Source organism: Rhea americana, unplaced genomic scaffold (genome assembly GCF_003343005.1).
Source record: "Rhea americana isolate MKP2758 unplaced genomic scaffold, rheAme1 scaffold_18, whole genome shotgun sequence".
Lineage (NCBI taxonomy): Eukaryota > Metazoa > Chordata > Aves > Rheiformes > Rheidae > Rhea > Rhea americana.
This window is the reverse complement of record NW_028185927.1, coordinates 5,917,366-5,944,737: the sequence shown is the minus strand read 5'-3', so window position 1 is coordinate 5,944,737 and position 27,372 is coordinate 5,917,366. Positions and strand designations below refer to the sequence as shown.

General features: G+C 38.4%; 1 protein-coding gene across 6 annotated transcripts in view; it reads left to right on the top strand.

Annotated features, from left to right (window-relative positions):
• The window catches only part of SLC25A21 (solute carrier family 25 member 21), a 242,065-nt gene that overhangs the window by 195,513 nt on the left and 19,180 nt on the right, over positions 1–27,372 (top strand). For all 6 annotated transcript variants that reach the window (XM_085301716.1, XM_085301715.1, XM_085301714.1 and 3 more), the window contains 3 exons: positions 13,759–13,825; positions 20,402–20,461; positions 22,726–22,833. In XM_085301716.1, the coding sequence (XP_085157842.1) occupies positions 13,759–13,825; positions 20,402–20,461; positions 22,726–22,833 (235 nt within the window). The remainder of the gene's footprint in view (positions 1–13,758; positions 13,826–20,401; positions 20,462–22,725; positions 22,834–27,372) is intronic.

Below are 27,372 nucleotides of genomic sequence, written 5' to 3'. Positions count from 1 at the left end.
CTGATGAGAGGGCAGAAGTGCCATTGCTATAACACAGCTGGATGAGGATAATACACAGCAAGATGTGAGGCRTACATTAAAAATCGAGTTAAAAGGAAAGCGTGACAGCCTGTATCCTCCTTTCTGTCTAACCAAAGCCATAGTCTCATGGACATTTCGAAGCAGCCCTGCCATGAGGAGAAACAAGCATGTATGCTGGGTGCCCCGAGCTTCATGCTTGTGCTTCATCTCCATTCTAGACTGCTAATATTTTCGTGCAGCATTTTCTGTCATCACTACTAAGTAGTGATTTGCTCACCTGCAGAAGGAGAAGTGGTACATGTGACTCGGCTGGAGAGAAGATAGTGTATGATACAAYGCATCCAGATACATAATACATACTCTGGAGATGTCTGACTGCTACTGCTTATTATGAGTAGAAAAATGTTGCCACCATAGTTACCATTATTCGCTTAAAGCACTTAGAAAATTATTTATTTAAGTGATCAGCTAAGAGGGCTTTATTTTCAAGCCTTCAGTGCTATAGCATCGAGTACATAAACCGCTTTTAGAAAAAAGTCCATCCCACTCAGCAAACCAGTTTACCAAATGGAGCTTCAAACTAAAGTGGATTTGTGGCATCACCAGACCCAGTTATTTTGGCAGGGCGAATTTTCTGTCTGCCAGGCAGATGACAGAATTCAGAATTTCACTGCTGTGAAACTAATACTCTCACATGCTTTAAATACATTTGCTGAAATGTTATCAGTTAAAGTCTTTTTCTCAAGCTTAGTTTGGGAAYGCTTCAAAGTCTCTCGTTATCTCTAGAATCGAATTTATAATTGACTCGGGCACTTAATATCTTTGAATCAAGAAGGGAACAATAATTAAGAGCAGGAAGAGTTTCAGTTAAATAAAACCAAAGAAGCCACATACAAAAAGTAGAAATTAAAATAAACATTTAAAGTCGGTATTGTGTTTTCTTCCTGGGGAATATTTATTGAAGTTGGTATGATTCCGTTTGTATGATTCAACGGACACAAAGATTGGTGAGTCAGTAAATGAAAACAGATTATTGTTGTGTAATTACACCCAATTACATGGTCACCATCCAACTAAATGCATTTTAATATAGCAAGTAATTCATGGGGGGATTGAAGTGCAGATTGTACCTGTTATATCAACAATGCAGAGGACTTTGTCTTTGGAAGCAATAACACAGAAAGGATTAGGAGTTAAAGATAATTGCATCAACATGAGCTGGTAGGACTATAGCAAAAAGTGTCCTGCAGTCCTAAAGCATGTAACAAGGAAAGTGCTGTGCGCAACTAAGGAAGTACAGAATTTTGCCTCTGTACGTAACTTTGGTAAGTCTAGCGATAAAATTTCCCATTAAATCAACACTTTAAGGAAAACATAGAGATACTGAAGAAATTTGAGAGAAACACAAAACTGTCTTGGGAGGCAAATAAGCCTTGTGTTGTAGAATTCAAGGGATTAAGTTTTTTCGTTTGTGAAAGAGAAAATTGAGAAGTGATTTGACTGCTATGTATATTGCTATGTATATGTATATACATATTTTTTACCTACAGAAGAAGTTTTCTGGCACCTGTGAGATCATGGGTTTTCAACCTTGCTCACCACAAACAGTTCCTGGCATCTGTGATTGAGCAAATTCAGCCTTCAGTTTTCTCTGAATATGGGAAAACACTGGAGCAAGCAGCTGGAGGGTTTCTGTTTGAGGGCTTTTGCTGGAGGGCTATTACTTGTGTCTTTTCAGTATTTTTTTAATGTAGTTCCTAGATGAAAGCTTTTATTATTCAAGTGATGGGTTGGATGGCCCTAAAGGGATTCCCTTTTGAGTGTGTCATCTGGTCTCCTAACTCATCGCCATTCTTTTATTAAGCTTGGAGGAGAACAGGAAATCTTGCACTGTCCTAAACCTACCCGTACCGCTTGCAGGTTTCCATTACAGTAATGACTGTTCTTACATCATGCTTCAGAGCTTCAGCAAGTCGCTGTCAGAGATCAAGAGGGATTATTTTTTCTTAATGCACAATTGACTAGATGTATGATCGGGAGGGTTTTTTTCCCTTCCTTTTAAGCAAGATTGGATACAGCTGAAGCTGTGATGGYGTGGATTAGTCCTCCAAGGTGAAAAGGAAATCTTTTTTTTTTCCAGGATGGTTTATTTTTGGAGGCTCAGTCTTAGGTATTTACAATTTTGGGGTAAGGAAGGAATTTCTCCCCCAGTCTGGCAGGGACTATCATAAATTTTCTGTTCCAGGCATCTTCCCTGGTTCTTTCTTTCAGTTCTCTGCATTATGCATAGCCTGCTGCTCAGATTCCTTGCCTTCAAGACCAACATTGTTTAATCTGTATGAGAACAAATAAAGCAAAATGAAAGGTCTTTTCATCCCTGTAGAACATCCGTTCAGTCAGCCCTGAACAGAATTTCAAACCGTAAATGCTCCGGATGTTACTCATCCATCATGGATTTGACATTCTTTTCCTCTCTTCCTCTCATCTCCGTGTATAGTTCTTTTTTCCAGGAGAAGACTTCCACTCTTCCCAGCTGCCTTGCACTTCCTTTTTTGCATTCCTCCCTGCACTTTTCAGTGATGTGGTGTACAGGGCAGTCTTGCTAACCATTGCATCAACACAAATGAGTGTGGGAAAACTGCAGTATGGAGATGGAAATGAGCATGTGAGGAAAGCTATGTTAGGCAGGTGTGGGCATTTCTTAAGCCCTGATAAAGAAACTCCGATGAAGAAAACTTACCTTATAGCAAGGAGTTATTAAATACAACTATTAAAACTGTTCTAAATCTTTCTGACCCTGTTTCCTATCACAGACACTCTCTCCTATGCCCTTCAACCTGCACTATCCAGTTCTTCACTACTCTTGCTTATTATTAGTCCATGTCATCTCACGCTTCTGAATGATCCTTTCAGAGTATTGCATTTTTTTTCCTAAAATGACTTTCAAAGCTCCTTTTGAGGCTGGAAAAAATTCTGTAGCCTAGTTCAATATAACCCCAGCCCTTAGTGCCTTCACTTTTGCACCTTTACTGTAATAACCTCTGCATTTTTCGTCCAACTTCTTGTCTGACATCAACCAAAATAGGTGGCTAGTAGTTGCTCACATATCCCTTATTTCTGTTAGCATTACTTCATAAACATCATGACTGTGGAGCAGGCATTTCCTAGGATTAAGCATCTTTTAGACTCTTTCAGTTCACGCACATGGAGATTTCTTTGTCAAACAAGTCGTATTATTGTTAGTGATGTCAGATGTCCCCACAGCTAGCTTTGAGCAGGAAATTGTCTGCACTCAGCAGTGTCCAAACCTTGTTCATATTCTGGTAAACCTTTTTTTTTTTTTTTTTTTTTTTAAGAGTATTTCTCACAAATTCTTAATTTGTTTAATTCAGATTGAGACTTAGGCTGAGATACAGACAAGTTCTTGCTCTGTCAGGTGATTCGGTTTGCCAGTCTGAGCACATACACGAACTGCTGAGTGATTCAGCAAACAGCAGAACAAATGTAGCTGAGTTGTCTCATGGCTTAGTCAGTGGTGTTTCTGCTAGAAAGAAACCTGGTGCTAGGATTTTATTATTATTATTATTTATTTATTGTAAAGCAAAGTTTTGGATCAAGTCTATGCAATTGTAACATATTGATTCGATCTTAACTAGTTGGCACAAGTACTTCAGMGTCTGTGGAATAAGAGACTATTTCTCCTGGGCTATTCATTGTCACAGCCTTTCTTCAGAACAAGTAAAAATTTTATTCTGTGATTTTAAAATAAATAACTGAAACTTAGATCATGCTTTAGCATCATTAAAAGAATTTTAACACAAAAGCTGATTGCACAGAAATGACAGATGTGTGATAAGGCTCCACTTTCTTCATCTTCATTATTACCTTTTAAGATAAAATTAATGATTACTATGTCTGGTCCTTTGTTGAGAGACTTTGTTGCTAAGTTCCCCCTCTTATTCTTTTCAGCTGCAATAGCCTAGCACTTGTTTGTCATTTCTTAAAATCTTCAGTGACAGTGGGCCAGTTTCATACTGCATCAGTCCCTCCACTTGCAGGAAAACGTTTGTAAATTCTGTGTGTACTTCTGAAAACAGGAAGACTGTGGCAACTTTAATGACTGCTGAAAATAAAATGTTAGCGATTTGATTGTGTACATTTTTACTCAATTTGTGCATATTCTGGAGAAGATTTAAAAAAAAAAAAGTCACCCAAAGATCATCTATTACCTGCGGGTGATTTCCTGGACACTGAAATCTGAAAGATCCAAGAAGGTTCTGAAATTCTAACAATTCTGTGTGTGTGGAGCTGTGCACAGCTACAGATGTTTCCACTGCTGCAGAACTCACTAAAGCTGCCACGGAATTTGGCCCAGATGTGCTATAGAATTACAATGACCCTGGTAATAGTGAAACTTTAAGCAGCAAACACCAGATGTTCAGTAAAATAGTTAAAACTGTGATCCTAAGCTTTTTTTTACCACATCATCACAAACAAGTATGGAGCGAAAAAGCTGAAAATCTCAAGTAATACTTCATTATTCATCATCTCTAAGGAGATTTTATGTGCTTGACTTGTGATGTAGTACCAGTTAAGTGTAAAGTCCTGCAGGACGACTGCATTCCCGGAGGCTTAAATAATTTTGCAAAACGAATTAATTAGATAGCGTATACGCTAAGCTTAATACGAGGCTGTATTTTTCCCCTTACCTCCTTTCTCTACTTATTTGGCCTGAAAAGCGGCGCTGGCTGTGCGTGCAGCGGGCTTGCCCGCCGACGGGCTGGCTGAGCTGCTGTTGCGGCCAGTTAATGTAGTTCTGCTTTAGCTCGAGTGGTAGCAGCCTCGAGCTGCAGTGCCAGGGCTCCGGGGACCGCTGCGGTCCCTGTCTGCACCCGCACGGAGCTAGTGCACCTTGCCCACCGAGGGCGGGTGGTAGCCCCCCGAGAGGCACGGCTTTTTTGCGGTTCCCCGGGGGTCCGCGAGCAGGGCAGACCCCGGAGACCGCGGAGGGCGTTGCGTTTCTCCTTCCGCTCGCTGTTGGTTATTTATGATTCTTTTTTGTAGCTGGTGTGAGCTGTATACATTCRTTATCCGAATGTGTATTTAGCCACCTTTTCGGTTTCTCTAAAGCCAGAATTTGCTTCTGTTACAAATCCTGAATCAAAATGCATGGGATCTCCGTGAAAGCCTGGTGTATGTCCATCCGGGGGAGTACACATATGYCAGTATTCAGAAGTTAAATTCATTGAAGCATTTTTGCTTAATGCTTGACTTGACTGTAGCAGTAGTCTGCTACTATTCATGTTTTGTCTCTGAGCAGCTAATGGTACCTTTTTTTTTTTTTTTACTTAGAAGTGGGATCATAGATTTTCTGTAAAACCCAAAGAAAAAAGGAAGAAAGGTCCTCAGGTACACAAAGCTGCAGGGGTCTTGGATGCCTGGAGAAACAGCGATGAGCATGTAGACTTTCCAAAGGAAGGGAGTAGTTATGTTCTCTAAACTTACTTAAAACCTCTTTGCAAAAGATCTGTTACAAACTCTGTTAAAATAAGAAAGGACTACTCYGACGTCAGTAGGATTTGAGTCAGCTGAGAAGAGTCCAGATCACTGCCACTGTGTTACTCCGTGTCACACAAGAAGGAATATTTTTGCTTACTGAAAAATCAGTTATTTTCAGGAAGAAAACCTGATCATGCATCGTGGCAGATAGACAGATAAGTTTAGCTGCTACTTTCAGAATGATTCCCCATTAAAAACTGAGATTTCTCACATTTCTGAGCCACACAGCTACTTAGTTTTCGGCTGGTGTCAGTTGACGTCCCCCAGTGAATTTTCGTAAGCCAGGAGGAGCCTTTTTCTGTATTGCCTGTTCTGCGTGGTTTCGGTACAAAATCATAAATCGCGCGGTTCCTTCTCGCGCTCCAGATGGATATTTTATTAAAGCTCGCCRACACCTGTGGGCTCTTCGGCAATGTTAACTGACAGTAAAACGTAGCCRGAAGACTCCACCGTGTTGTGTGTCCGCACTGATGCCGTTTGGGGTTTTCACATGTCTCTAAATCAACTCTGTGAATACCAGGTAATCACTTAGTCATACYTAGCGAAATGCTGTTTATATTGACTTTGTAATGGTCTCGGGTGATGGTGAACAAGGAAGTAGTGTGGTTACAAATTGCAGTTGCACTTGCAGACTGTGAGATCATGGCAAGTCATAGTGCTGCAAAAGCGGAGCACTGATCTAGCCGACCTCCAAATGCACAGAGCTGATTACTGAGCAAGCTTAACGAGATGCTTGTGAACTACACGAGATTCAAATTCAGAGAAATTTAGAGTTCTAAAAGGAAAAGCAAGCTTAATCCAAAATTGCTTTCTTTTGAGTTATTGTTGGTTAAAGATGTATTATTGTTTTAAGTAATAAAATGCAGACGGAAGGTTAACTAAAAAAGACCATGATACATGCTGCAAGTAGCTTGTATTGAATTTACTTGGCCTGCTATGTGAAATATTTTGTCCATTTGTAAGGGAAAATGCTGTGCATACTTTTAAAAGTAATTTGGGAGAGGGGGTTGGCTTGTTTTGTTTACTCAGTGCCAAGGTGGCAAAATTTCTTTTCTRCAGAAGAATTCCAGTTAAGAAGGAGATCTGGATCAGAAGAGAAAAAGAAAACATTTCAAAAGAGATGTTCAGGTTAAACCTGCTGAGGCAGGTTTGCTGCTCAAGGAACACAGTGCAAGTTTTTTTAAAAAAGAATAAATAATTCAGCAGAAACTGCCACATCACTGAGGCACTGACTCCACTACTTTCTAAAGAAAAAGCATGTCAAGTTTCTTTACAGATGTCTCTGCAGATAAAGAGACTACTGGCAGGTGGGGCGCATGCCTCAGAAAACAAGAGGAGATCAAGAAATGACAACGATAATAGTTAGAGCAGCAAATTCTACAAGAACGTGACATTGAGAGTGCTTTATCTTACATAATAAGACCTATATCTTAAAAAATTTATCCTTCTCTTGCAAACTGTGTGGGATGGATGAGAGGAATGTCGTCGTGGTGGGGGAGGTACTGGAGTGGAATTGGTGGTTTTAGGGTTTTGTGTGTGAGGTCCCCTCCTGGGCAGTGCTCCAGGATCCAGGGTATCTTCTCATGAAGATCTTCATGTGATGGTTTTCCTAATCCAGACTGCAGTGAGATGACAGGAGCAAGAGACTGGGGTTTGGTCTCACAGCCGTGCCCTCTCCATACCCAACTGGTGGTACYTGCTGCGACTGTAGAGGTGGGGGAAAGGATCCGTGACACTGTCCCAGCATCTCGGACTATCAGTAAGAACGTTCTGTTGTTTCAAGGAACGATTTTTCGTGCTCCTGAGTACATAAAAATTTCTCTAATAACTTTCTTAACTAAAATATATCTTAATGCTTTCCCTTGTAACGATTAACTCTTTCTGAGTGAGCAGAGGCTCAAGATAGACTCCAGTTTCATTGACACCTATTCACTGAGAGACGTATTTTGTCTATCTTCAGACAGGTAGTTCCCATTAGAAGGCATTTCCTCACGCATCAGTACAGTAATACCTTTCACTCCCATGGTATRACTGTACCACAACTGTCTGCCAGATGGGAATTCAAGTGCCAGTGTGTGTGCATATTCGTGGTGCCTTTCACTGCCTAAGTAGTGCTGCAAATTTTGCAACACTTTGATCTCTGTGCATATAAGACTGTCGCTCTCTGCTGGTGCAACTATCAACAGTATTACTGTTACAAAATCATGAATCTTTTATGATTTCCTGCTAGAGGTACCATAAAGGGAGTAAGAAAAATACCCCAAAGGTCAAGGTACTAAAAGATGGAATCAAATTAATTACTATGTGCATGTTAGTTTGTATATATTTAATTATATCCTTTTCCTTTTAACACTAAAGAGTGCTGCCTTGAGATTTTCTTTTGAGAAACAGGAAAAATACGTAGGTTTTTTTACTTTGTTAAAAACACTATAAAACCTCTACTAGCCTAATTTTATTTTAGACTTCAGAAGTTCTATATGTTTATGAGTCCTAATAATTGCAGGCAAAATTTTGCACCTGCATTTATGGTTGCCTGCAGTTCAGTTTATTTAAATATCTACATCACTGATTGCACTGTAGATTAAAAACACCCAAGTAACCCAAATTACAGGCACAAATAATTGCAGGTGTAAAACTCAGACAAACACAAAATGATCTCTCTGAAAGTTGGTCTTGTAGATCTCATTGGAGGTTATTCACTGTATCGTGAACCGAGGATCCTCTTGGGAGAATTACTAATCTGTATAATGACACCAAAAGCCTCTTGAATCTCTTATTTAGCCAGCAGATGGGAAAGAGTACGTGTAGTCATGTAGTTCCCAAGGGATTACACGTGGGGCTATTGAAGAGTGTAACKTATTCCAGTGAAGGCTAACATTAACCTGCAATCAAAAATTTCCTTCCTGAGACACAGTTTTCTGAGGAAGTAAAGCAACTTAACGTTATATTTTTATTAAGTCACTGTTGGTCTGAGTAGGACACACTCCCAGGGCAAGTATAGAAATTGTGCAAATCTCTTGATTTTACCTTTAATTGAGCACAGTGTCAGAGTTCAGTTTTCCAGAAAACATGTCTAGTGTGCGTTTTGTATGTCAGAAACAGAGTTCTAAATGCATAAACACAAAAGTCTATTTTTTATTTGGTAGCAAGCTAAAAACGAATCATTTTCTTGCATTCTTTAACTTCAATAGACCTGGGTGTGGTGCTACTTCAGAGCAGTGACTGCTTCCTGTCGTACCAGTTACGGCAGTACTGCTAGCGAGAGGGGGGAAGAGAAAAACACCTTAAATTCTCTTCTAGTGTTTGAACAACTAAAACTCCTACTGAACAAATGAAGCGTTCTGCCAGTTCAGACAGTCCAAAACGCAGTGAAGAATTTTTCTGTTTCAGAAGCTGTAGGCAAAGCTGTTTTGGCATGTCCGTCACTCGCTCCTGCTGCAAACAAAGAGGCAGTTAGAGGGAAATCTTGGGGAGGAAARTGCTGCCAGCTGCAAGACACGGGACGTGGAGCCCCGCTCTACAGCCTAGCTGGTGATTCCACCCGGACAACGCAGTAGAAGCCTACTCCAGCCGCCAGTGACGAGATCGCTTCCTTTTGCACCGGTTTCAACAGGAATTGCATCAAACAGAGCCACTAAAGGGCTCCCAGATGCGTGGGCAAAGTCAGCATTTCCTTCGTTGGCAATGGGGAGCCAGATATTCCATTATATATTATTATTCCAAATACTCCATTTTTTGCTCTCATTTATTGATATCATAGGCACAAGRAAGGAAGGGGAAGTTTTCATCTTTTCCCTCTCTTGAGGAATTTAATTTTAGGCGTGTCCTATAACTCATTTAAATTCAGAGTGCAGGCTAGAAAGCCAAAAATTAACGAGGATTTTGAGCAAGAGATTGAGAGGCAATTAAACGTCATGGAAGAACAACTCAACTTCTCAGTAAGAATAACGAAGTCACATGGATGATGGATCATAACAGCTTCATAATCTGACCCGCATGCAGTAAATATGGTGGTGACTGTCATTCTGAATAAATGAGGTAGATTGATGCTGATTATTAATCCATTTCCTGGCCAGTCTGATCATTTCTGAGCCAGGTCCTCCTCTGCTTAGTATTTTTCTGCCCTCCTCCCAGAGTACCTTTCACTGGCAGTGTTCTCCTTTATAACCAGTTGATTTTCATACTCGATGTTACCTTGATTTATATGGGGAGTTTCTTTCATTAGCTGGGCTGCTTCTTGTATTGTTATGGCTGGACCCTTGGTCTTCTTTTAGCATATAGTGTAACATCAGAATTGCTGTAGCCACATGATAACATGTAATTCTGGATTACATTTACTTGTTGTGAAAAAAAAATACGTTTTTCCTTAGTTCTCGTATGTTGTAACCAATGGTGATTTAGACAAATGAGAGCTCGGTGAGAAAAATCAAACATATTATGAAAATTATATGAAAATAAATGCCTAGTATTTAGCACTGATGTCTAAAGTGGTAGACTGATGTAGTGTGGATTGCAAAACAGAAATTCAGAAGCTAACCTGGCCTTGCCATTGATGGCTTTTTTCTGTACCTGTTCTCCCTGCCTGACYGCCAGTTTTCCCTATATCCTACCTCTTCCTCTGGGCAACGGGTTGTAGGCGCTGTGGTTGAGGTGAACTACATCAGCTGGCCGACTGCTCCTTTCAGAATAAATAGTTTCTTTTTCTCAACAAGTTACTAATTTACTAATGAGGGAGTTTCTAATTTGTGTCTGGCTTCACTAAGTGCTTGCCAGTTTTCCTGAACCTCCTAGGAATTTAATTTCTGTGATATTTCTAACCAGGTCAAGATAAAGATTACTTCTCATTAGTAACGTATATTAAATCCCTGTCTTCAATAATTTTTACTTTCTGTTTGTAATAAATCCACAACATGCTACATGCCATGAAATAAGAAGATACTTTTTTTTCCTGGTAAAAATAAAACATAAAGCAAATTTTATTACATTTAGAAATGTTTTCTTCCTTCCTTTGAAGAACACCCAGCCTTCTGCCAAATATGTCTTCCAAATTCCTTCCATTTGTTGAAATATGTTTTTTTTTTTTGTAAAATTAGAAAGTTGCACATTACATTTAATTTAACWGACATAGTCATGAAACATAGGTTTTTTATTTAGATCTGGGATTACGCAGCAGTACTGAAAGCAGAATTGGACATAAGAGGTATTTTGTTTTAATTATAAAACAATGTGTTTAAGAGACATGGATCTGACATCACTAGAAGAAAGGAGATGTTGTGTTCATGCCTTCAATCAACTTTATTAGATCCTTAAAGGGAAAATTATGTGAAAGACAGAGGAAGAAAACAACAAACTAAACAAGATCCCAATTTCAATATAATTTGGAGAAAATAACTGATTTGGGTTGGTCATCTTGCCAAGGTGAATGACTCGAGGCTTCCAAACAAGAAATGGAAACCAGAAGGATAGCGAAAGCCTGAAAGAACAAATTGAGATGATATGATTGACTGTAATGTTTCAAAATCAACTATTCYGAAGATGCATTTGGGCTGTTGCCCAGAATACAATTGGATGGTGATGTTAATTTAGACCCTTAATGCTGAAATTAAATAAAATGCAGTTCTGTTTCTGTTAGAGATTCACCTGTTAATTCTTTCTAACGGGGAGATGATGTCTCTCTTCTATCACATGCTGCAGTGATTGCTGCTGCTGTTCCGTAATTTTGCTGAATTTCTGATGAAGGCCTGAATCCAGGTGGTAATATCTTTCAAATTTGAGATGTCATCACCACTCATTAGCTGGCTTCGAAAAGTTTACATAGTATGTGCAAGTAAGTTAACACAGTGTTACTGACTAAGGGAAAAAGAGCAGAAAATAGACAGTCTTTGTGTGTGGCTGACATGGGAGCCATTAATGTTCTTGTTCTTATCATGCAAGTTCTTTTTTTTTTTTAATAAATAAATAGCTGATTTTGCAAAGATTTCAAAGAATTATGTYCTTAATGGGCAAGAAGTAGAGCAGTGGAGCACTTTTCATCTTCCAGTTCCAGTTATGCTGGAGCTTTAGAAATCCTAAACAGGATGCCTGTTGTAGATAGTCTTACAATGTTTTAGGCTGAGCTGAAAAGAAGAATGTGTTTATAGGGATCTGTGTTCTTGTAGCTTATCCTACTTGAACCTCAGTTTCAGTTTGAACTCAGGTTAAACTGCATGAATCACATGCTTAAAGCTATTTAACATTTTAATAGCTTGCTGAATCAGCAAGAAAATACTCTAAATACGTGTAAACCTTTAAAGATTGAGTTCGGTATAGACATATATAGATAGATATTTTAAGTTCCTGAAGTGAGACTTATGGGAAATTTAAGCATCACAATGCTAAACTGAATTCCTGAAATCTCTTACTCCAAGGAATTTTGAGTATTTTGACATGAAACTATCCTCATATAAAATGCCCAAAGTTCCCTTTTACGATGGACGAGAATCCATAACTTGGCCACTCCAGAGGAAGCATAAGCAATATACCCACTCTGGAACACCTTACAAAGCCTAAGTGATTTTATTTACGTAGGAGTGGCTTCAGAAGAGGGCTTCAGAGGGGCATTAGAAAAAGATAGGAAAAGATAGTAGAGCAGTTGTGGTATTTTACAGTGGGGAGGATTTCCTTTGAAGAGCTCAAGATAACTATGGGAAACTCTGTTGATGACTTTTCCACATCTTGCAGAACTGTTCCAAGTAATAGGCTGTTTTATAAAGGTGAATCACCATCTTCCAGCATTTTAAAGGCAAGATACAAGTGCTTTGCTTCAGAAAGTGATTCTTCTGTAGTTGTCTTCTGGCAGTCGTGAAAGAAGTATATGACTTCTGAAGATGGATAAGTTGTGTGATACGACCTTGCCTGGCTGATTGTATAGATGTCATTCTGACCTTTCCCTGTGCGTTAGGTAACGTGGAGGCCGACCACGCAGGAACTGTCTGCTCCTGGTGATCTTGAGAATTGCCCGAAACTTAAAGCGTTCCCAAGACCCAGCTTCATGCATCCTCACTGGCCTTGTAAGCAGAGTTCAGACTGTCTGCAAATGCCACGTATGCTTGTGGCAGGTGATACTGATGCACTGTTCTGTTGGTCGCCAGCCGTTTTCTCCGTTACACGTTAGCCGTGTGATGTTGTCAGGATGACGGATGGGATCAATAGGACACGCAGTGCTCTGGCATGCTTTCCTCTGCGAGAACGTAAGTTCTTAAATGTGCTTAAAGCGCAGAGGATACCTTACATTTTCCTTTTTGGAGTATGCCCTGGGTCACCCTCATGAAGCTTGAGTGCGCTCTGATTTATTTTCTGCCAGCTGACCTCCACCTTGATCCTGAAGCCTCTCTGCTCTGCGGTGTTTGCTAGAGTCGCAGTTCTGGGCTCCTCTCTGGAAGGGCAGGCGTGGAAAATCTAGATGATGCAATGCCGAACACTGCAACAAGTGGTGTTTTGGCTCCCGTCCTAACTCCCAAAGACAGCGGCTACTGCAAGCCTGATGGAGCCAGGCACCAAGACAAGGGCAAACACCTGTATGAGGACAGTAACAACATATTGCCCAAATGTTTTTTTCAAGGTGAARTACATGTATTCTGTTAAATCTCTGTGAATAGCTGATTTGTGCTTGCAAGTAAGTTATCAAATAAGCTTCATATASTTCAAAGTACATTTAGAAACAGACTTTAAAAGGCACCTTAACCTAACTTCTGAAGATGGACATGCAGGTTTTCTGTATTCAACTTTGTGAAGTCACTTTTTTTTCCCCAAGTCTGTATTTTGTGATCTCAGTTTTTAATATCATCATCACTGTGGCAAGAAAATGAATACAATGACATAATGCTTCCCCTTCATTGTCAAACCATTCTTCTTCATTTAAATACAATTTTCTGTCTGTTCAGGATAAAAGGATTGAATTTTTACCTATTCACTGCTGATTTTTGATTGTCCTCTCACCAGCACATAATAGAATTGGTAGCATGTTACTTGCCTAACAAGTAAGCAATGAGAGCATCACTGTTAACTAGAAGGGTTCATCTGTGTGCTTCAAAACCTTGGAAGGTTRTTTGCTTTATTCAAAAGTGAAAATAGAATTGCCAGTTTGGTAATGTTCCTTTGTTTATCCATACAAAAATCATTTGTTTCTTTCTTCAATAGGTTGCTTGGCTTCTACAAAGGAATATTGCCTCCTATCTTGGCTGAGACACCCAAAAGAGCAGTGAAGGTAAAAAAACAGGCTTACTCTTTTTTAAAAAAAAATGAGTAGGGACGATGGCAGCATAATCTCCTAAATCTTACTAGGAGAAAACTTTCTTGTTGATGTGACAATAAAAAACGGGCTTGATTAAGAAGGGTAGGATGAAGTTATTAAATGCTAGGCTATTTTTGACCTACATATATATATATGTAATGTTGCTGAAAAATGATTTACAATTGGTTTATATAATCAATAATAAATAAAATACTAGGTCATATTTTAGCCTCATAATTACCTCCTTTTTAACRTTTTGTTTTATTGAAAACACTTAGCATTTTGCAAATGAACTAATACTGAGAATAGCTTAATAAAGGGACACATTCATTAAAGAAGCCATTCCTAGTTAACGTTTATTCAGTAACATGGAGTAAAATATCTGTGGATTTTAAGTGCTGCCCAGAGTTTTTATGTATTCCAAAAAGCACTCTTTTCTATATTCTCATTTTTATTAAAATTGAGTATATAATGGCTACAATTCTTTGTCATGCAAAGAACATTTTATACATTCCAGCTTTCTTGTACTTGAAATGGATGCTAGTCTGTCAAAGTGTATTCATTGATTGTCAAATGTTGCTCTGATTTCCTTATTTGATTATTCTTTATGTTGATTTGTAGAGCATTACTTTAGTAACACTCCTAAGCAACGTGCRTCAAGATACAATATTATTTCTGGGTTTCTTCCGTTATGCAATGCAACCTTCTAAGATCATAACCAATAATGAAGAGCCTCAGCTTACAATTCAAAATCTCTCAGAGCATCCATTTTACTCTCAGCAAAAGTTTCTTTGGCTTTTACTTCAGAACTTTGGAGTTTTCTACAGGTATACTGAATAAGTCTAAAAATAGCTATGGTACAGAAGATGATGCCTTGATTTTCCTTGTTTTTCTTTTTTCTTTCTAAAAAGAAGGCTGCATATGATTTGGATCCTTATTCTACAATTAATCATTCACTTTCCAATTCCTTTATGGAGAGATAGTATTTGTATAAAGGAGTTCTGGTAATGTCATCTTTTTGTTTGCATTGTCATTTTTGGATGCAAATAACATATGCCACCACCTATCTCAAAATTATTTAGTATAACTAAGAGAAGTGGTGCTGTATTTAATACCAAAGTTGCAGTGAAGAATACGCAGACAATATTTAAAAGCATCCTAATAACCTGTTTTCTTCAAACTGTGATGCTTTCTCTATCTCTTCACATCATTTCGTTTGAAAGAGGACAAAGTCAGTCAGATTAAGCATTTTAGATACCAGTATATATTTAGTTAAAATATGACCCTAGGCTTCATGTCTCTCCTAATAACCTGAGTTATTCACAAGTCATGAGTCACTTTCTCTTACTTTAAGTTGGCTCCAACACCACAATATTTAATATAATTTAGAATCATTGAAAGATTTAATTTGGGAGGGACCTCTGGAGATCATCTGGTGAGCCTTCTGCTCAAAGCAGGGGTAACTTCTTAGATAGATGAGGTTGCTCGGGTGCCTTGTCTAGTCAAGTTCTGAAAACTTTCGAGAATGGAGACTCTACAGCCTCCCTGGCTCCTGCTGCACTGCTTAATTGCTCTCACTTTGATGCATTTTTCCTTATATCTAGTCCAAATTTCCCCTTTTACAACTTGTGACTGTTGCCTCTTGTGCTTTTGCTGTGCACCTCCGAGAGGAGTCTGACTTTGTCTGCTCTATCACCCTCCTGTGAACAGCAGAGGACGGGAATGAGGTCCCACTTTGCCTTCTCTTCTCTGGGGTAAACCAGCTGCTTTCTGTCAGCCTCTCATTTGATGTCAGAATCTCCCAGTCCCTAAAATGGCTCAGTAGCACTCTCATAGTGAGATGCTTTTTACCTGATTCTTGGACATTTAAGCATTAGGGCTCAATATTTCCGCAACCATAAGAATCAGGCAAAAAGGAAGTTTCACTTTTAAATGCTGAACGTGCTTTTTAATTAAATCATTGGATTATTTAATTCTTTACCTTATTCCTTGAATTTCACACTGTTCAAGGACACYGATAGGACTTTAAGCTACCTTGAGATATCAGTTATATTCTACATYGGAACAATTCCGTGACAGGACAGTAATGTGCATATAAGCTCCTGGATACTGAAGTTATTTCATGCAGGGTGTCATCTGCCAGCACAATTTCTGACATCCCAAGCAGAGGTTGAACCCATACATTGGCCTGAAGAGACTCCAGCTTAGCTCAAACCTCCACTACTTTCCAACCTTATTTGTATATGAATATAAAATACCCATGAAAGATCCCAGCTTCCTTTGGCTCACTTTCCTCTTCTTATTTTCTAATAGTCTCCCTCATTCTGACARGCCACAAGATGTCCCTTGTTCACTTCCGAGCTGAACAGTAGGGTTTGGAGTCCTGGAGAGCTATGCTCATGGCTTTGAGACTTGAGAAGTCACTAGGAAAACACTTAACTTTCAGCTGCTACAAGAAAAGCCCCAAAGGTAGAGAGGTATTTTGGAGGTTCCAGAAGCCTTGATTTTYGTTTGTAAAGAAACTATTCATTTTTGTGACATATAAAAGGCACTCTAATTTAAACTTTTCAAAAGTTTTCTTTACAGACTGTACAAGGAGGAGTTTGTACTGAGAAGAAATGTCCTACTGGAATTTTGTATCTATCTGGCGTGATTATGTGCCTATAAAAATAAAGCTACTAAAAAGAAGTTATTTCGCTGAAGTTATAAAGCTTTAATGCTGAGTGTCGAAGACATAGGTTAACTTTTAGGCAGCTAGGTTCTCATGTCGATCTTGCTATTTCTTTTTTTACTCTGTCTTTATTTCTCCTCTGAAAAGAAAGCTGGTATTTCTGGAAGACGAAAAGTCAAAGTTTATAACTCTATGTTAGATTGAACTTAGAGGAAAGAAGTGATGATGCCAATACAATGGCTAACAGATGAACTTTTGGGGCAAATTTATATGGTGCATATGTTCCCAGACATCTTGTTTCAAGCATATATTTTTACCTTAGAGTTATTGAGACATCTGGTAAATACTTTGAATATTTTCTGTGTAACTTGAATTAACGTGTATCTTTGCCAGATGGACAATATTGGTTATTATATACACAAAAGCATGTTTTAAATACATTTATCCTGAGATTTTGTACACAAAGCTAGTAACTTAGTAGAACTGTAGAGAAAAAGACAAATTACTCTGTGTTATTAAAACATTTTGAAAGGATGTGCATAGTACACTGGCAAAATTGTCTGTATACTAGTCATTCTAGTACACCAAGCAAAATGTCTGCTGAGTTTTATTGATGTTGATTTGTTGTCTTTAAAGAATGATATAACATGAAGCACAGTTACTATTAAATAGCTATTTTRTTTATGACTCTAGGAAGCTATTGATTTTTAAGGTAAAATTTTTAAGACCGAAAAATTGCTAGGTAATGTATTTCTGCCTTTATTACAACCGTTTTACAGATCTGCGAGACTATGGAAAACATTAAGGAATACCAGAAATTCCATTAAAGGTTAGGAGGGTAACAATGAGTAGAAAGATGTTGGAGAGAGAATAAAGCAAACTTTATCACAATAAGAAATTAATTTAGTTCAGTGAAGTAACTCACTCTCCTACAGTTGACACTTTCCCAGATACTTCCTTTTACTGATAAATAAAATTGATGCTGGAAATCATGACATACTACATAAGAAGGGGGATATTTCATGATTGTTTCAGTTACACTTGAAGGTAGACCTACGATCCGAGTAACACTTCTATCCTTTTTGATTTTTGGCAGGTTAGCACAGTGATTTTAAGTTTATTTGCAGTATGTTTGCAAGATTACTGTTCAATCGATACACTATTTGAAAGGCAGTTAAAATATAGTCCCCAATTTATAGGGCTTTTTCTGCAAAATGGAATAATTCCTGTTGACCATATATATATATATATATATATATTATTAATATATCCATTGGCCAGCATCCTTCAGATTTCAAAATTTCACATCTTCATTTTGCTTTATGGAGGTGTAATTCACATTCCCTTCTGCTCTAAATGTGATGTTATTATTAACTCATTGACACCTGCTTCTCTGCTGTGTATGGTACGATTCTAGTGACTTTTCATTTGAAACAGGTCTCGACTGAAAAATACAGTTGAATTCGCCATAGTACAGGGTTTTAAACAAGTTAAAATGACAATATGATGTTTATTACTCATGATCCTGTATGTGTGGTGCAGGACAAAAGCTGTTTTGCTCTGATAGGTCTGAGATAGCTGAGCGAGTGGACTTGCCTTTTGGGGGCTGAGACCCAGCACAGGTCCCCCAGTCTTTCTGTTTCACCTGGAGAACTCTATTCCCTTATGTCTCTGAAGATTCCTACATCTCTGTGGGCCTCATCCTCCATTGCCTCCCTTGTCCTGGTGGACCAGTTTGACTGGTACRTGCACGGGAAGGTGTTATATAAGGAAACTTGGCCTCGTATGTGGAAGCCAAAAGCACAGCTTTTCAGAGGATGCCACGCTTGAATCAGCTTGATTAAAATTAGTCAAGTGCTACTTCTGTGCACTTGGTGAGCCCGGTGAGACCTGGACTTCAGGAGGTAGCCAAATAAGAAGTTCTTGTTATTTACTCTTGGTATGTGAGAGCTCTTGCTCTAGTAAATATACAGCTGCGCTTGTGCAGTCTTGGTGAAGCTGTGACAGATTTTCATCATTCAGTCCCGTAGTCCTGGAAGCACCATGTCAAAGCCACTTTCCTTATCTAAGCATGTGAAGCAGTGGATACGTGTTGATTACTGGTTACAGGACTCTGAACTAGTGAGCTGTAGTTCAGGCTTTGTGCATTTCTGTCAGTGAAAATTGCATGGAATAATAAATRCTTCCAATATCTTTGGTTTTATCTGAAATTCAGATACCTATCCTGTCCTTATAACCCGCAGGGTTTTCTTCTGTCCTCATTCCTCCTGCTAGAAGACTTTCTTTGCTACTCTCAGAACTGTCTTACATGGCAGCAAYCTGAAGTGCTTTTTCAGTGCCTTCAGCAGCACATTTACAGAATATGAATTTGAAACAATGTGGGTTTTGTGGTGGACTTGTACCTGGAAACGCTGTTCTAGAAGGCTTCTCTTAGGGCAGCAAGTCCAGCTGCCTGCTGTCTTATTAAAAAAAAAAAAAAAAAAAAAAAAAATTAATAAACTGATCAAAGTGATTTTCTCTTTCATAAACTGATCAAACTCTCCCTCACAAGTGATTAAGATATCTTTCTCATTAAACAAAACTATTGGAAGACTATTTCAGAATCCCATTCCTTCAACTTTAGGAAAGATTCATAAGATGTCCAGCTGCATTCTGGTTATAAGTAGTTTATACCCATTTATTTCATGTTGCATCTCCTTTACCTTCCTTGTTTTTCATCCCCTTGCAGCCTCTCCTTTGCCAAGCTAAACAAGGCAAGCGTTTACCCTCCTTCAGTCCTCTCTCCAGAAGAATCTTTCTGTTCTCCTTATTACCCTGGTAACTCTGTTTTGAATATCCTTTGCTCTGAGTTCAGCTTTATTAAGTAGAGGTGGCCTGGACTGTGGGCTGTATTCCGGAGGATGTCTCACCAGCAGTTTGCAAAATATCACAGGTACCCTTTCTCTTGAAAATGACTGACGCATCTCAGAGTTTATGCCCAAAGGAGAGGGAACAGGCAGTGAAAGTCTGTCCACACAAAAGTTGATGGGAATCTTGTCACTGACTTCAGTGCCGTCAGGATTATTCTTAACAGTCTTCTTGGAGGAACAGCGACGTTAATTTATTTTGTCTTGGTTTTGAGAAGATTTCACAATAAATRTTGTTAGAATTAATAGGTTTGGGTGGCAAGAAGTGTTAGGTTTCAATATGTAGACGTGGTTACCTTTCTCCGTGTTGGTGCAAGAAAAACTGAACTTCTCATTTCTTTCTTGAAATTCAAACCCAAAGAGTACAGCTTTTAAAACTCACCCKCTGAGGATTTGCAGATGCTCAGAACTTCTCAGTATGGCTGACTGGAAGTGGACAACTGGGTTAAATATTTATTTTTAAGGAGTGAAAAGTGAAAGAAAGGTGCCTGTTAACAGTGAAAGATTACAAAAATATATATGCTTCCCATCTTCAAAATCTGKAATTACAGTACATTAAAGTTGTGATGGTCATTTACTGTGAGAAATTATGTTTGCTACCACCACTTATATCAATTAGATGTTAGATAATTAGATAAATAGTTGTTGGACGAAAAGTTAATAAATTAAAAATATGAACTATGTATTGTAAGTGAACTCTTACATAAAACAATATTGCAACTCCTTTTGTGCTCATATTGTGCATGATACACTAATAAAATCAATTCTGAAGCCTAATTCTCTGTTAATCCACATCTAACACTGCTGCAGAGCACATGAAATAGAAGTGGCTTGTGCTTATTTTGCAGAAGTGCACACGGCTACACAGGATATAAGGTAATGAAGCTACCTTGTGGTTTGGTTTTACTAATTTGCAGAAGTAACTCATGATCAAGTTTTTCCATACAATTTAAGTGTAACTTTTATTTACAGTTTTTCACCTTTGAACAATACAAAAAGCTACTAGGATATGCGTCGTTACCACCAGGACTGGTAAGTATGGGTACCAAACTTCACATTCTGTTTTAATATGTGTATATTAATATGTGTCTGTAGTCCCWGCCTGTACGAGAGGGAACTCAGAGGGATCAGTTCAACCAAATCACAGTTCTGCGGAACAGACCTGTCCCTCAAAAACACTGATAGCATCTTTTTGTAACTAAATGATAGCTACATTAATTTCTATATCAGATATCTTAATAATAATTCACTATAATGACATAACATTTGTTAGCATGGATAGCCACAGTCACCATAGAGGAGTCCTTCTGCAGCTTGTCGTTCATCACTTTGGATGTATACAGTAATAATTTTTGAGGTATATGTATATCATAATCGATGTGTAGGAGTTTTATGCAAGACTGTAAATGTGAGTTACTTGGAAGAGGATATTTAGCAAACAATAAAATCTTGAATATCTGTATTGGATATTTCTTGGTCGAGTGAGTTTTGAATTGGAATCTTTTTATAGTTTGACTGTCCACACGGAAGTTTGTGGTGGCTTTTTTGTGAGAGCAAGTAACTCCCTGCTCCAGGTGAGCCAAAACCTCCAGAAAACGTGAGACATTTGCTTTATCATTACTACAGTGTTACTGCCCTTCACACTGGCCTTCCACTGCAGTGGTTAAAAGGGCATGGAAACACAGTGAATAATTTAGCAGGAGTTTCCTCTTCCTCTTAATTATTCCACTGACCTTGCAATTGTTTATAGTATCTCTTCTTTTTCTTGTGTTTTTCAGCAGACTCTTTTCTCCCTTAGATGTAAATGAGGAGGCTGTGATTTATTCTCTAGCAAGTGGAAAGACTAGAGCTTAAGGTTCCATGGTAGACTCACTTTTTTTTAGGAAAATATACTGCAAACTTGTAAACATGCAAAGAAGCTGCCCAAAGGCTGCTCTGATTCGTATAGCAGATGCCGCTACGGACAAACATCCCAGACGTCCTCGCGCGTTTTTGGTGCAGTGCTGTCACCTAAGAGGCATTTATGCCTCTGGGATAGCCATAGCAGTGAGGGAAGAACAAACTGAGAGGTATTTTGTGCTAGGCTAGAGAGAATGCATCTAAACACCCTCAAAGAGCTCATGTCAAGACAACATTTGCTGTTAAAGAGAGAAGCATACACTAGCACCTTCCTCCTCTTGGCTTCAGTCTCCTAGCTGATGGGACAAGGGACAGGTTATGTTCCCACCTCCTATTGGAGAAATAGGTCCATTGGCAAGAAGATGATCTCCAAACGCAGTATGGCTGGAGGTTACCACTACTCTTCCATTCTCCTCTTTCTTGAGCTCTCAGTTAGATCCAGTCCCTGCTCATCATCCTCTGAATTGATAATTTATTTTCTTCACTATTGTTTTTTCTTTACCATGGGTTTCCTTGAATTTCAGCAAAGATACTCTATATATTCCGTTGTGGTCTTGGGACTCTTTGCAGACCATTGATAGTTTGGAGACATTAAATTAAAGTGTAAAAGCAATTACAAATATTAAGACCTCTGAATTTTCTTAAGTGACCTAAATATTGCAATATTTTCCTTTACAAACAAGTTAGTGTATTTCTAAATGCTACTTCCTGCTGGAAAGCAAAGCAGGGAGTTTCTCCATTCCTCTGGCTGTAAAGTGCCATCAGTTTCTAAGGAAATGGAGTTAAATCATCTGCTGTAATATGCCATCAGTTTCTCAACAAACGGAGTTAATTCATCCTGGCAGATGATGCTGACATTTCCCCGTGTACTGCTCATCCCCATATACCACTCATCACCTTTTCAGGATTGATATTTACTTAAAAGGACCTTTTTKTAACTTGTGCACTTGTTACTTCACAATTTGAAAGTTTCTTACACTTCCTTTATCTTTTTAAGTTTTATATTAATATTCTAGGTTTAATGCTCAGTGCATTTTTGCATTTTTAAGCTGTATATTCAGACTCCACCCAAAGGTAACATGAGGGCATTTTTTGCCACGTTTCATCATAAATCAATACCAGTTTGCCTTCTAGATGAGAAAAGAATTTTTGATAGCACTATGACGTTTTATTTAAAATTTTTGGAATGTGGTTTGTGGCTGTTGTAATTTCTTCTTGCTGAACTGTCAGCATCTAATCAAGGCCTAAAGCTATTTAGTAATAGAATACTGCTGCRTTACTGTAATCTCTCAGTTTTCATTATATCATTTAGTTTCATAATATGATGTGTGGGGCATTTTACTACACACGCTCATGAAACCTTAATTTTTAAATGCTGATTGATGTAACTTTCCTAGGCATTTGCAGTTGCCGGCTTGGGATCCGGATTAACAGAAGCGGTTGTGGTTAACCCTTTTGAAGTGGTAAAGGTTAGCTTACAGACGAACCGGAGCGCCTTCACGGAGGTACGAGAATTGCTTCATCCTTCTTTTTTCTTTTTCTTTTTCTTTTTTTTTTTTGGGGGGGGGCTTGGTTAGGTATAAGATACTTCAAAGTTTATTTTTAGACCAAGATGTCTATATTTTAGTATAAATTCCATAAAATATTAACTGTTGGACTGAAGAGTAAATCTGAGACTGTTGTGCGCAGTGCGTTTACTCCAGCCACTCCAGATCTGTTACTCCATCCTTGTTACTGCTGAATGGGGAAAAATTCAACTGGAAAACAATGTTTCATCAAAATCAAGAGTTCACAGGAATGCACTAATTTTAGTTAAATTTAATGTTGAAAATGTTCCAGGCTAAAGTGAAGAAGGAAAATAGATGCACAGTTCCCAGTCAGTTTTCTCCGTACTCTCCCCCTCTTTAAAAGCTGATAGTCTGTGGAGCAGGATATTCATCTGCCATACCAYGAAATCCATGCCCTGCATTCTCCCTGGTACAAAGGTGCATGTTAACCACCGAAATCCCAATTGTTCTAGGACAGTTACCCAGCTTCGTGCTAAATTACCGAATGTTCATCGTTGCAGCCACTTACACCTACGGGTTAGATGCATGCCTGGAGCCAAGGGATTATTATGGGTTCAGAGGAGGTTTCTGTTTCATCTTCCTCCTAACACTTCACAATCCTGATGCAGAGAGAGAAAAATTAAGAAATCTCAAACTATTTCCTGGCCTGTCCCGGCTGTTTTCCATTTGTATTTTTGGAGCGCACTGATGGAGCACCAGCCCAGTCGTAGCAGTTAGGGCAGTCAACAGGTAACGGTGGTAACTGTTCTCTTCCTTTCCTTTCAAAATACTGGCCAACATCCTTCTGTTCAGTTCTCCCCACYCTGTTGTCCCCTTGACAGTGATTCATCATGAAGAAAAATGCCAGGACTTTTGTGATAAGTTGTTCTCTCCCATTTAAAATGCCTTAGTAAGGTTGATCAGTTGGACTACAACTTTTCTGTAAATACGTTGCTCAGATGTTTGGCACTGTATTGCAATGGGCGTTGAATGGGGGAGCAGTTCAGTGGAATCCACCTCCAGGTTTCAGCACTGGATGCTTGCTGCCTTCACAGATTAAACTAGGTCTGTAGCCYGTTCAAGTTGGCATGGTTGCATCAAACTGAAATGCTGATCTGCTGCTTGGAAGTTTTTCATAGTTCAGAGAGTAAAAAGATTTCCACATTGAAAAAAATCCAGCCCACTGGAGAACTTCAGGAGAGAGCATTTGGAAGATGATTTCCCCCTGTGCCTGCAATGGTCACCTTGAAAAACCTCACAGCCATATACAGACAGGCCTTCAAGCCGTTGTGCACCAGGAGTGAATCTTCTTCTCTTGTATGYAGTCTGGTCCTTGGTTGTGAAGTTTCCATTTCAGCCTTCTTGTGAGAAGRAGGTTAATTCCCCCTCCATTTACCTAGAAACCAAATCTTCAAGCATTGTGCAAGAGGATTGCATTACTTCGGAGTACAAATGGAGACCTAATCCAGATAATTAAAAAGAACTTTCCAAACGTTCCCTAATCCTACAGATAAATCTGAGACCAATACTTTTAGATTTTTATTGCATGTTTTCAGCATTTTTTTTATTTCTACGCTATTCTTCTGATTGCAATTCTTGTATATATCAAAATAGAAGTATGGAGGTGTTGTCGGAGGCTGTTCTGACTGGCATCTGGAAACATGAAAAGTTTCTGCAGGATTTCCTTCTTTTATCTCTCAGTGAATAAGACTAACAAATGTCAAATCAACTCTTCCAAAAGCTTTTAAGAAATCAGCTATACCTGTTATGGTAAAAGTGCAAATCACATAAGCATGGCATGGAAGCTTGTTGGATCCYTAATGAGGCAAGATTTTTGCATATTCTTCTATTAAGCTTTCACTGACTTAATATTTGCTTGTTGTGTATCACTTGTCTGCACAGACTGAACTCTCTTTTGGGATACATAGTAAAGAGATTTATCACCTGGCCATTTACATAAGCTTTTGGGGACTAAATCCTCATATATAATCTCACAAAATGCTTCTATTGATTTCCAAATGTCATGGAGTTACTGTGTAACTCATTCAGAGAAGCATTCTCTTTGAAAATAAATTTTAAATCATTTTGTAAATTTATGGTAGTCTCTCAGTGCATCCAAAAGGGATGTCTGATTGCTCTAAATCTTCGGCCTAGATATTTTTTAACCATGGGCAGAAAAAAAAACGCTGAAACAGAGAGCTAATACTATATGGAAGTAAAAAGATTAGGATCCTGGAAGGAGAGAGACTAGAAGTGGGAGAAAGTAATGCATGAGAGTATCTCATTTTACAAAGATAATATGAAAAAAAAAGAAATTATTACTGCTGCAGCCTGTCTGTTCCTCRTTCAAGTAAACCGATATTCTCGATCTCTCTGCCTTATAGTCGTGAAGATACAATTAACCTCTATTAACAAAAATCTTGGTTTTGAGTGTAAATACATCAGTATTATATTTTGAGCACACTAGTTCCTGCAAAATTACAAGAGGGCAATATATCCTTCCTACTCATACACCTTAAATTATTTTTCCTCTATTTCAGACTTTTTAACAAAGTCTGAGGTATTTTACTTAGTCAATTTTATGCAAATTTTTTTTACATTAATTTCTGCATCTCTTCTTGATGACCTTCAGAAAAATCCAATAACCATTCAGTAACTGTACAAAAACATTCTAAGTTGTTTTGTTTTAAGTGAAAATTCTTTAAATTCAGAAAAAGAAACCAAAGATTGTACTTTAATGGAAACATTCCCAATATTCAAATAATAATGTATTATTGTACAAATAAAATTCTAAAATGTAACTGAAAATGTCTATCTRCCTTGATGCAAAAAAGCCATAGAGTGATGTTCTTAAATCATAGAGATAGCCAAATCACAGCGATAACAATATTTATCTTTTTTTTAAGTGCTAAAATTTCAGAATTTGTTGTAAACCTGGAAAACTCTACTGACTTCTTTACCATAAGCTGAAGTTCTCATTGAGAATGTGCTAAAGAACATTCCACGTTAAAGTAGATTTCAGGAATGATTTTTTTTTTCTTTAAATGATGCTATCTTCTGTAAACTTAAACCTACTGGGAGAAGCATGTGCATGTTATTATACAGTGTAAGGCAACGGTACACTCACTTCACTACCATGCACTGTTTTTTTAAAAGGGTTAAGTAAAGTATGTACTTACCCATTGTGTAGCTTTCACACTCTTATGATGAAACCTAATGCAATTCACATATTTCTTTGACTATTGTATTGAAATAATAAATATATCTTGTTTAAAGGAACAAGGAAGAGCATGAGCACATATACCCACACCCAGACTCCTGCACACCCCCAAAACAAATATGCACACACCATGGTGACAGTTGAATTATTCTATGGTACCAGATCATCTTTCTAGGGTTGGTAGTTTTAAAGAGGAAGGTCACTATAAATCACATATTGGCATGTTTGTAATGTGGATTGCTCTGGGTGAAAACACTGCAGTGATTTTTTTATTAAAAGAAACTGCTAGCAGCCCCACCACCTTGCTGTTTGTTTCTCTTTTTCTTCTTTTCAGATTTCACAACCTAACCAACTTTACCCCCTAGGGACAACTYACTAGCTACAGAAAGAGGTGTGGTGATAAAAATCATCTCACCTGACTTTAGAGGTGCGATTAACTAAATAAATACATGTGTCTGCTTTAGGATGAGAAGAATCTGACTTCAGATTCCACTGACCAGGTCTCTTCTGAGTATAAGGCAATAGCTGGGTGAAGGGAATCCYACCCCAGATGCTTAGACAATAAATTCTTCCATCTGAGTTAGTCATCCTAAGGTCCTGCCATCACCAGTGGAGAAAAATAAGCATTGTCGGGCAAGATCAGCCAACATTTTACATGTCTACTTTGGTTGAGATGGACTGCTTTCCAGGGTCTCTTTATTTCAGTGAATGAAAAGTGGACGAGTAGGTCAGGTGTAGATGAGGACATTGCAGGCATSTGCATTTGGACTGATGAATCCCATCTCAGACATTCAGCAACTCAGAAGTCTGAGTCATTAGTAAATTTGTGTTCTGGGTCATTAGTRAAGTTGTATTCAGGATAAGACTGATGGATACCTTATTGTAACAAACTGCCATCTACAGTTTGGATACCTTTATTCAGGACCACTGATTGTTCTTTATAAATCTAATATCCATTTTGAATATGTCATCTGATGAGAAAGGGTTTTATTTCTAGTAACTGGACCAAACTTCATGTCGGATGTCCACATTTTAGAACAGATTTTGTTCTCATTAAACAGTTTTGAATCCCTGGGAGTGCTTTATAAAAGTAAATCATAGTAAAATATATGCAAAGCATCAACAGGTCAATACTAGCTACTAAATATGAAAAAACAGAATGAAACTTGGTATTAAAGAGTACACTTGTCAGTCACCTAAATAAGCGGTCATACGCTGTGTCGGATATAGTAGGGATCATTTGGCTGATGTTGTTGATCTACCACAGTGATATTTTG